Source organism: Perissodus microlepis, chromosome 4 (assembly GCF_051167445.1).
Source record: "Perissodus microlepis isolate ML-2025 ecotype Zambia chromosome 4, ASM5116744v1, whole genome shotgun sequence".
NCBI classification, from domain to species: domain Eukaryota; kingdom Metazoa; phylum Chordata; class Actinopteri; order Cichliformes; family Cichlidae; genus Perissodus; species Perissodus microlepis.
The window spans coordinates 27,025,506-27,037,075 of NC_140464.1; the positions used below are offsets into that span (position 1 = coordinate 27,025,506).

General features: G+C 41.4%; 1 protein-coding gene across 1 annotated transcript; it reads right to left on the reverse strand.

Annotated features, from left to right (window-relative positions):
- Window positions 1-1,611: 1,611 nt before the first annotated feature.
- LOC146389144 (zinc finger BED domain-containing protein 4-like) lies at window positions 1,612-11,539 on the reverse strand. Its single transcript, XM_084926856.1, has 4 exons — window positions 4,970-11,539; window positions 2,788-3,845; window positions 2,245-2,561; window positions 1,612-2,015 (listed from the first exon to the last, which is right to left on the reverse strand). The coding sequence occupies exons 1-4, from the start codon at window positions 5,150-5,152 to the stop codon at window positions 1,771-1,773; spliced, it is 1,803 nt and encodes a 600-aa protein (XP_084782982.1). The 5' UTR covers window positions 5,153-11,539; the 3' UTR covers window positions 1,612-1,770.
- Between the last annotated feature and the right edge of the window lie 31 nt (window positions 11,540-11,570).

Sequence of the window (11,570 nt, forward strand, 5' to 3'; positions counted from 1 at the left end):
AAGAAAACTGTCACTAATGAAGAAACATCAGTGGCTGTCCTAGCTTCATTCAGCAAGAGCCCACAGCGTAGCACTCGCCGCATGTCACTGGAGAGTGGCATTAGTCTAACATCCCTTCGGCGGATATTAGCTACTCACAAATGGCACCAGCAGCACGGTGTTTAGCACTGTTGCCGCACAGCAAGAAGGTCCTGAGGTCAATTCCACCATCAGGCCGGGATCTTTCTGTGTGGAGTTTGCATGTTCTCCCCGCGTCTGCGTGGGTTCCCTCCGGGTACTCCGGCTTCCTCCCACCGTCCAAAGACATGCAGCTTGTGGGGATAGGTTAATTGGATAATCCAAATTGCCACTAGGTGTGAATGTGCGAGTGAATGTGAGTGTGAATGGTTGTCTGTCCTTGTGTGTTAGCGCTGCGACAGACTGGTGACCTGTCCAGGGTGTACCCCGCCTCTCGCCCTATGACAGCTGGGATTGGCTCCAGCACCCCCCGCGACCCTGAAAAGGATAAGCGGAAGCAGATGGATGGATGGATGGATGGATAGATAGACAAATGGCACCCTTACAAACTCCAGCTACAGCAGCATCTCAACGAGGATGACCCAGATCGGCGCACAGAATTTGCAGAATGGGCAAAACAAAAAGTGGAACAGGACCCTCAGTTCACGCAGACGATTTTGTTCAGTGATGAGCATGCTAGCATGCTTTACCAAAAATAGTGCTTTGTTGTGTATCTGACGGTCGAAAGCTATACCAGTTCCCAGAGGTGGGTCGAGTATCCAGAACTTGTACTCAAGTAAGAGTATCATTACTTTAAAATATTATTACTCAAGTAAAAGTGAAAAGTAGTCGTCAAAAAAGTTACTCGAGTAAGAGTAAAAAAGTACTTGGTGAAAAGGCTACTCAAGTACTGAGTAAGTAGCGAGTAACTGTTTGAAATGTCCGATTTATTTTATAAATAAATGCTATCAGACAAAGAAAAATAAATAAATATACAAATTTTAGTATTTTCAAAAGGAATATGTAAAAAGATCCACAAAATAAGGCACAACAATTCTAATTCCAAGATTTCAGTTTTTCACAACGTAAAGCTTTTTCAAGCAAAACCCACAGTAAATATATTCGCATTTACAGCAGCCTCAGAGAAAACATTAGAACGAGGCAACTTAACAGACTACAGCTGATGCACCAGAATGTCATACTAGGGGTGGTTCTTTTAAATACAAGGAGGGATTAAGTAAATCAGAAACAAATGACACAGAGATGCAACAGGTATAATCAGGAAAAGTTTATTCCCAAGGCGGACAGCAGGAATAAAAAAAAACAAAACAAAAAACCACACACAACACATCTGTGCTAAAATTCCACAGGAATAGACATTCTAACAAAACTATAAAATGTTCTTTGTATACTAAAATACCCTGAAGTATAGACAGTGGATTAACACAATGTAATATGAAAACACTAAAAACATGCGATACAAACATCAGAATGAAAATATTTCAAATAAAAATTACACTCACAAATAAGCACTGAAATCAGAATAAAACTAATTATAAAAGACAAATACAATATTTATGGTAAAGTGAGCCATACACATATGTACATCCACTATGTGGATGTACATATGTGTATGGCTCACTTTACCATAAATTGTTTCTTCAGTCAGTGAAATGGTGGTTCAGCTTCAGCAGCAGTTGGCTCTCAAGGTTCTTGCTGTGAAGCTGTGACCGTTTGGCAGTGAACAGGAGTCCTGCATGACTAAAAAGTCTCTCACAGGCTGCAGATGCAGGAAGAGCTGTATTGACTTTGACTGACAGCTTCTTGATCTGAGGAAAGCCATGCAATACATTGATACCTCCAGTGAATGGACATGAAAGGTACCTCTCCAGCTCCAGCTCCTGCTTCTGGATTTCCTGACCCCATGGACCCAAAGAAGTCATCTTCATCAGATAGGCTGCTGTTTGTGCTGGCCTCACCCAACTCTGTGTCTAGTTGATGTCTGATGAAGGTCAGACCTGTGGAAAGATGTATGGTTAGGTCTGTGCATTAGTGTGCTGTATAGACTGCCGAGCTGCTGATGTTTGGCATGAAAAATTTTATCACACCGGAGATGTTTTTTTTCCCTAACTTTTGTCAGCCTTTCCCCCCCCAACAACACTATAATCCCAAATCACAGTAACAAGAAAAGTCATTATAAGTCAAAATCTAGTGGCTCACAATTTAATGGATAACATGCATATTTACCAGCTTTTAAGATGCTCTCCTCTGTGGTCCATGATGTTCTGAATCTTGGTATTAGTATTGCAGCTGCAATCAGCTCAGGGTCTTTCATCATTTCTCCAAAACGTTTCTGGATTCCATCCCGCAGCGCATCAACAAGAGGTCTACACATTTTGCAAGATGACTCCAGCTTCCTCAGCTTCTCCAGCAACTGGTAAAGTGTTGGCAGCAAGAAGCCCATGTGCACAGATGATTCCTCTTGGAGGATATTAAGGGCCATGGCAACAGGCTTCATCGCAGCAGTGTACTCAACCAAAAATCCCATTTCAGCAGGATTGAACCTAAAAAAAAGTGTAAAAACAGAAATAGGTCATAGCCATTTCTACAGCAATGTAATAACTGTGAATTGTCTGTAAAATTTGCAAATGATTGCAAAATGAGACAGTAAAACTATAAGTAATTGATAATATTTACATTTTTCAGTGTCAGTCAAAGTCACTTAAAAAAGGGGGTGGATTCACAAATTAGTCACAATTTAATATTTAAAAACAAGTTCCATCAACTTACATCTTTATCTTTAATGCCGTGCAAACATTGCGGATTGCTTTCTCTCCTTGCTCTTTATGAATGCGCACAAGTCTTTCCACAGCAAGGAAGAGGGAGCTCCAATGAGTTTGATTGGGTCGAAGAAACTGCAACTTGCACTCACGTTCCACTCTTTCATAAGCCATGATTGACCTGCTGGTTTTATTCCACAGAGCATGACATTTTCCAAAAGCAGACCGAGACAGTCTCTTGTATGTATCATTGGTAGCTTCTGCAGCAGTGGCATCAACTGTTGATATAAGATTGAGTAGATGACATGCACACTTTTGGTGCCTTGGAAGCTGGTACTCCAGACCTGTGTTGTCATCCAAAACGGCAAACACATCTTGATACTCCACCTCTAACTCACTGTCTTCTGCATCATCAAGGATAGACCCACTATCCTCCTGCCAATTGGTTGTTCCTTCCTCTTTGTCCTCACCATATAATCGAAAGGCCTTCAAGAAGTTTGAACCACTGTCTGTTGTCGTCCGGGTCACCTTTTCTCTGATGTGATACTCTGAATGGATTTCCTCTAACGCAGCAGCAAGAACATCAAATGTGTGTGAACCTTTAAGAGGTCTACAAGCCAGTGCAGCAGAATGCCTTTCTAAAGAGATGTCATCTATCCAGTGACAAGTCACTCCTAAGTAACTATGCTGTCTGGCAGACCAGCAGTCTGTTGTGGTAGCAACATAGTTCACAGTGCTCAGTTTTTTGATGATTATGCTTTTCATGTTCTTCACAGCATCTTGTATTTTTGAGCACGTTTTCCTTGTCATTACTGTACACTGAGGTTGCAAGGTTTCCATCATAGTCTTGAAGGACGATGTCTCAACTATAGAAAATGGTTGGTTGGCCTCACATACAAACGTAAGCAGAAGCTTGTCAAATGTTGCTTGTGTTATTCGCCTAGAGCCAGTGAAAGAGTCTGTAAGTTTTGCGTCCTTCATAGGTAGCTCGGTAGAAGAGGATGACTTTCGTTTTCTGTGGCTGTCCATTAATTCCGTATACATCCTCAATTTGTTGGAGTGAACCCTCTGTTGGCAGAAAAAAATAGACCATGAAATGACATGTGACTAAGCAATTTCTATACAGTTCTTAGAAAAAAAGAGAAAAAAAAAGATGATCCCATATTTTTAACCCTCCTGTCATGTTCAACCCCCCCACCCATTGACTGAACGACCAAATGAAAGGCCCCCTGAACGACCCACTGGACGACCAAATGAAAGGCCCTCTGAACGACCCATTGACGCACCCACACAACTGAATTTGGTGGTGAAAACTGTTTGTTATGGTAATTTAAGAGCTGTTAAAACAAACCAGTCAATTTTGACTGGGAACACTAAAGTAAGGGGTGGGGGATGAACGCGACCGGAGGGATAAGTGGGCCATTCAGTGAGTGGATTCCAGTTCATTTCCTATGGCAGTTACTTTTGTCCGGGAACACCACAGGTGTAACAATGCTGATTAAAACACTCAAAATTCAATGAAAGAGGTGATCATTACTTTTATATGTTCAAGTGCATAGTGCAGAGGATATCATTATGCAATCAGATGTAAAACACAATATTTATGAGTGCTTTAAGTTGTGAATTGGATAGATTTGACCGGAAGACTACAGGAAGGAAAGAGAAACAAAGTCGTGCCTACATTGCATGGGTTTCCTCATAAACTTCGACACCTTATAACTGTACTTCTCTGAAGTAAGAGTCAGGACAAAAAGTCACTTGTGGAGAAAAGAAAAATATTAAAACGGCTTAATTACTAATGTAGTTTCTAGGAGAAAGGGAGTGATTCTGGATATGTGCATTTTTTTTTTTTTTAAATCATCTCATTTTTAATATGGGCAAGACCTAAGACTGTGGTTCTATAACCCACGGGTGTCAAGCTCCAGTCTTCGAGGACCAGTGTCCTGAAACTATTAAACATGTCCTCACCGCGACACGCCGAATTATTGCTTGTTAGGACATTAGCAAGACTCTATGGTACTTGACTGCATGCTGAGGTGGCAAAATTCAGCCATTTAATTCATGTGTGTTGGACTATGGACACATCAAAAAGTTGTAGTACACAGACTCTCAAGGAATCAAGCTCGACACAGCGGCTGTAAGACTGACATCCACTTAACCACAGCTAAAAAAGAAATTTAAAGCAAACTTACCGCAACATGTTTCCTCAGGTTAGATGTTGAGTTTTTGTACGCTGAAACGTCGGTTTGCTTTGGCTCACACAGAAGACATCGCATTATATAGCTGTCCTTTTGTACTCCTTTAAAGCAAAACATGCTTTGCATATGCGGCCAAGGGTGTTTGTCCTGTTCAGTGTTAGCGGAGACGGTTGCCATTTTTTGATGTATTTCTTCTGTCCGTCTTTGGAAGTTGAAAGGCTTGGGCTACTCGGCCTGCCATTTTATATCTGGTCATGTGACCGCATGGCTACGTCTGATTGGTGAAAGAGTTACCGGTAGCTCCAGTGGCGGCATGATCCATAATTTATATTAGTAGTATTATCCAATGTGTGAAATTAATTATTAACAAAAAGTAACGAGTCGAATTTTGCAAATGTAGCGGAGTAAAAGTACCGTTTCTTCTTCACAAATGTACTCAAGTAAAAGTAAAAGTATCGTGCAAAAAAGGTACTTTAAAAGTAAATTTTTTTCCAAAACTTACTCAAGTAAATGTAACGGAGTAAATGTAGCTCGTTACTACCCACCTCTGCCAGTTCCACACCACTGAAGCTGCAGCATTTTTGCAAACCACTTCTGGTTCATCCGTTTCATTCAACGATCTGCTTTCGCCCTCCTCATTCTCCGTCGCCGCCGGCACGCTTTTTCCGCCATGTGCGTATGAAAACAAAGGCACCGCACATGCGCGTTTTACCCAAATTCTATCGCGATATTTCATTTTCTTGTTGTTGCCCAACATTATACCGGTATTACCGTGAACGGTATGATATGGCCCGGCCCTAATGGGCAGCACATTGAACACATTTTGTAAGTGGTCAGAAACTTGTAAATAATTTATGAAAGAATAAAGTTACGTTGAAACCAAGCACACCATTGTTTTTCTTGTGACATTACCAATAAGTTTAATGTGTCACATGGCCCTCTTCCTATTGAAAAAACAAAAGTTGTATCCAAGATGGACGACTTCTAAATGGCCACCATGGTCACCACCCATCTTGAGGAGTTTGCCCCCTCACATATACTAATGTGCCACAAACAGGACTTTAATATCACCAACCATTCCCATGTTATTACGGTGTATCCATATAAATGGCCCACCCTGTAGAAAAAGCGCTGTATAAGAATCAGTCCATTTACCTTCCCATCCTGATTCCCAAATCCTTTTTTAAATCTCTGGCTTCCTTAATAACCTCATTTATTTGAAATGGTAAACATCAATTTTGAGAAGAGCTCTTCTTCAAAGACTTAAGCTGGTGGGAGGCTTAGCCCTTCCCAATCTCCAATCCACAAATATCAGGTGTATGTTGTAATGGAGACACTACCACCTTGAACCGTCATTGCCATTTAGTCTCATTCAAACAGGAAGATTTATTTACCTGCGACTTCAGGCTCATCACTTCCTCTTTCTTTGTCTTTACCTAGTAATAATAATAGTAATAGTAATAATATCCATCATACTCTTAAAATTTGGTCTCAGGTTAGGAAGAGCCTTGGTCTGCGGGCTTTCTCCCTTCTGGCACTCTAAGGGTCTCAAATCTTTTGTGCAATTATATGTAGATGGACAATTTGCAAGTTTTTCTCAACTATCTACCAAATTTGGCATTGCTACTGCTCAGTCATTATGTGCAGACTATGACAGTATAATTGTTCATTCTGCTGACTCATGACTGTGCAGCAATGCACAGTTCGAATCACATGATCAAGTCTGACGACTGTGGTGGGTCTCACCAGCAAGAGCGATGAATACAGAGAGGTGAACTGATGGAGGACCACGGACTGTTGTAGATTCAACAATTTGTCTCTGAACGTGGACAAAACAAAAGAGATGATTGTCGACTTCAGGAGAGCACAGAGAGATCACTGTCTACTTAACATCGATGGACGCTCTGTGGAGGTCGTCAAGAGCACCAAATTCCTTGGTGTCCACCTGGTGGAGAACCTCTCCTGGTCCCTCAACCCCAGCTCCATAACTAAGAAGGCCCAGAGGTGTCATTACTTCCGGCGGAAGCTGAGAAAAGCCCATCTCCCAACACCCATTCTCATCACCTTCTACAGAGACACTGAGCAGCTGCATCACTGTCTGGTATGGTAACGGCACCGTATCAGATCGCAATACCCTACAATGGATAGTGAGAACAGCTGAGTAAATCATTGGAGCCTCTCTTCCCTCCATCACAGACATCTGCAAAGCCACCAGCATTATGGAGGACCAAACACACCCCTCACACACACTCTTCACCCTGCTGCCTTCTGGAAAGAGGTACCGGAGCATTCAGGCCCTCACTGCCAGACTGCAAAACAGTTTCTTCCCCCGAGCCGTCAGACTCCTGAACACTCAGTGACTGACACAAACACACCCTCATACACATCACTGCCTCAAGCACTTATCTGCACAGTCTCACACACACACACACACACACCTTCAAACATCAAGTTACTTTTTGCACAATGTTCAGTCTTTTCGCACAACCCACTGTCATTGTTGCACTTTTCTTTTGCACTGTTGTGTCTGTATTGTTCTGTTCTGTCAGGTGTTGCACTATAATATGTTATATGTAGGGAGGAAACCATAACATGAAAATAATGTGAAAATTCTGAAGTACTCTGTTTTGTACATTGCACTAAAACTTTGTAAAGTTAAAAGTAAAAAGACTTTTGAAAGAAAGAATTTTCTCAGGTCATGTGAAGATACTTCAGAGAAAGTACTCTACAGTTAGGTCTCTAGAGGTTAGGTTATACACACCTAACCTCTAGAGACCTTTCTCAGAAGGTTAGTGTTGGCTAGAAAATGTGATGGGACACTGGGATTTAACCCCTGATGACACACCAAAATGAAAACCACCGCTTGACAGTATCCTTCTCACAAATCCAAGATCCCTCACCAACAAGGTGGATAAACTAAGGCTGTAAATATCAACAAACAAGATGAGCTGGGACAACTGCATTCTGCTGTTAATGGAGACACTGTGATTAGCTTAACAGGCTACACAACAGTTCAACATGATAGGAGTAAGGCATCTGGTAGGAGCAAAGGAGGTGGGATATGCATGTATATATAAACAGATGATGCACCAGTGTAATTGTGATAAGTAGGCACTGCTCAGATGATATGAGTGTGTTTATCAAATATAGACCCATAAATCTGCCACAGGAGTTTACTGTCATACTTCCTACTGCTGTAAATATACCACCAGATGCCAGTCCTAGTGCAGCCATTGGCCATCTTTATAACACCATCACCAAACAACAGAGTACATATCCTGAAGCTGTCCTCATCATATCTGGCACAAAACCAAGACAGCCTGCAGAATGCTCCTCATGGATGATAGCTCAGCTTTCAATACCATCCTCCCTCACAGACTTCATGAAGTTTGTGATTGACACCACAGTGGTTAGACTCATGTTTGGCCGGGGTGAATCACCTTATAGGGATGAGGTGGAGCAGTTGTCTATTTGACATCTTCAAGACTAAGGAGTTAGTATAGATTTCAGGAAGAATGGGACAACCATACAGCCACTTTTCATCAGCAGGTAACTTGTGAGGATTCCTCCAGTGGTGACTCTTCAATAGAGGGCACCACTTGTGAAAATCTTTTGCGCAATTGATTGAACAATTTAGTGCTATCGAGACATTGTCACAGCACAGGCACTCTTGTCTTGAAGAATAGTCTTCTAGTACTACTGTAATACTTTAAAAACACATATCTGCACTGTAGATACCACACAAATATTTGTGTGATCACAGTCCCCTTAGACTTGTATACCTGCAGTTTTTTAATTGCAAAACTTTAAGAAATTTGTGTTTGTGTTGATTTTAGATTTGCATTTATTTTTTAAAATCTGCATGTTTTACAGGCACCCGCCTTCCTGACTGATCTGATTACATTACAAAGGTGATAAAGGCACAGCCGTGTCCGTAACGTAATAAGATTTACCCTGGTGCTGCTACTGGCCTTCTACTGCTACTACATTGAAAGCATACTGTACCACACACATACTTTTGTATGTGTGTGGTACAGCAGTTGCACTACAGCACAGAAAAGAAGGCACTTCAAAAAGGTTACCACCATTGCCTAAGGAACTACCGGCCACCCCATCCCGACCTTGCAAGAACCTCTCAGTGTCTGACAAGGCAAAAAACATCATCAAGGACCCAACTCATCCAGGCTACTCCGTCGGAGCTCTTGCCCTCTGGCAGGAGCAAAACAGGAGGCAGGGACTAACAACTTTCCCCTCTAGGGCAGTATTGGCACTAAGGCTACGTTCACACTGCAGGCGAAAGCGCATCAAATCCGATTTTTTTGACCCTATGCGACCCATATCCGATCATGGTATGACAGTGTGAACAGCACAAATCCGATATTTTCAAATCCGATCTGGGTCACTTTCGTATGTGGTACTGAATCCGATACATATCCAATGTTTTAGAAAGCGACTGCTGTTTGAATGGTCAAGTCGCATTAAATCCGTCACTGACACAAGACAGACACCAATGATCAGCGCCGGAGAAGCGCCCGATAAGACATCGCGAACGCTTCCTGGCCATCCGGTGAAACTGCTGGGAAGACAACGTTGGAGAAACGTGAAGATTTTATTTGTACTGCATAATCTGCAGATTCTGACAGAAATCTGCAACTATCCTTTGAAGCACCACTCCTCTCTAAAACAGCAATAAGGACAATTATTAGGTTATTTACATTATTATGTAAATAACAAAATAACTTAAAGCAAAAATTGGGAAACGTGAAGTCCGAAGTCTTTATCTTAAGGGCCATCAGTCAAACAATATTGTTTGCTCTGGGTCTAAACAGCGCGTTGTGTGTGACATCTTCTTTTGCGCATGCGGGCCGCTTTGAGCGTTCACACTAGAGCACGTTTGCTGTCGCATTTTATTTGTAGTGTGAACGAGCAGACAAAAAAAATCGGATTTGATCAAAAAATCGGAATTGAGCATTAAGACCTGCAGTGTGAACGTAGCCTAAGTGCTCAATCGAACTATAACGTTGCTGCTCTGAGACTAGCTTTAGGCAAATATGCAATAGCTGTGTAATTGCTCTGTTGTTTTGATGGAAGGAGTTATTATTGCAGGAGACTCAATATGATCCAATTCCATTGTTGTGCAAACAACAACAAAGATTCAGTGGTTGTGTATCCAATGCTTTGCTCTTTGTGATGTAAGGCTTGGGTGCAGCTGCCATTTCATGAAGCTCCCCATGCACGGTTCTTGATCCATCTGAAGGCCAAATTAAGTTTGGAGGTCTGCAGCTATTGATTCTACAGAAAGTTGGTGACCTCTGCACACTAGATGCCTAAGCTTCCACTGACTCTGCTGTTTTTGTGTGGCCTACCACTTTGTGGCAGAGTTCCTGTTGTTCTCAATGGCTTCCACTTTGTTACAATGCAACCAACGGTTAACTCCAGAATAATTAGTAACAAAGAAATATCACACCTAATTGTGGCACCGGAGGTGTCCTATCACGGTACCATGGTGGAATCAACTGTGCTTGTGAGAGCAACCCATTCTTTGACAAATGTTTGTAGCAGCCCGCATGCTTGACTTTATACGCCCGAGTTCAATGATTTGGATCGGTGAGTGAATATTTTTGACAATATAGTGCACGATTGACATACAAGTCCACAAATAGTCGATGGAAATGGCAAGTGTTGCTGTTCATTCCCTTGAGGTAAAGGACTGCCTTGCCTTTTCAGTTATTTCTGTCCACAGGGCAGGTTATTGCTAGTACATTCATTTAATAGTTGAACGACTCATAATTTTTTGGGTTGGCTCACTTCTTTTAAACACTATGAGCTAATGAAATAAAGCTGCCATAGACAAGTAAAATAATCTTTTATTTTACTAGGTGATTGAGGACGTAAAATTCTGAGATTATGCATTTTATTTTAATTTTACTCATTTAGTAACTATTTACTCAGCTTTCCAGGTTGGCATAATTTTATCTGATAGGGCCACTCACATTTGGTAGTCAGACTTTAAGGACTGAGATGGATGAAATGTAATGACACTGTTGTATAACAAACTCCTTTTGAATCACTGATGCAAATAGCTACAGTGGTTCAAATCACGATAGAGCTGACTGTGCTTAAAGTTCAAGAAAACTTGAGTTAAATCTTAAAATTTGATACATTTAAGGGTTGCTGAGGGAATCTTACCATGAGGGGTTTCTAATTAAGAAGTTGATCGTACAAAGTTGGTTCCAACTTAAACCATGTGCCTTCTTTCATACCATAATGAAGAGATGTTGAGAAGGGAAAGGCACTGGAAATTGGCAGATGTAAACCAGAACCTCCACTCAGTAAGGACAGAGGATGTGACATGATTTGACAACTGTTTAAGCATTCATGTCATTTTCAATCTAGCGTTGCTCTAATGGGCTGCATCATGGCTGTATGGACTCCTGTTAAGTCAGTGATTTCCATTTTTATTTTATTTTGTATGTTGTTTCATTTTAAAACATATTTGACCTTTTCTTCCCTATATAGTCATGTGTCAAGAGCCTAATAAAGTGGTATGAAATTAAACACTTTGACCCATGTACTGCAGACAGCTCTTTGAAAG

Excerpts from the sequence above, each read along its gene's own strand:
- LOC146389144 (XM_084926856.1), bottom strand. The coding sequence starts at position 5,152 with ATGGCAACCGTCTCCGCTAACACTGAACAGGACAAACACCCTTGGCCG. Across the intron at positions 3,846-4,969 it reads ACCTGAGGAAACATGTTGCG|AGGGTTCACTCCAACAAATT; the intron begins GTAAGTTTGCTT and ends TTCTGCCAACAG. Across the intron at positions 2,016-2,244 it reads GGAGAGCATCTTAAAAGCTG|GTCTGACCTTCATCAGACAT; the intron begins GTAAATATGCAT and ends ATCTTTCCACAG.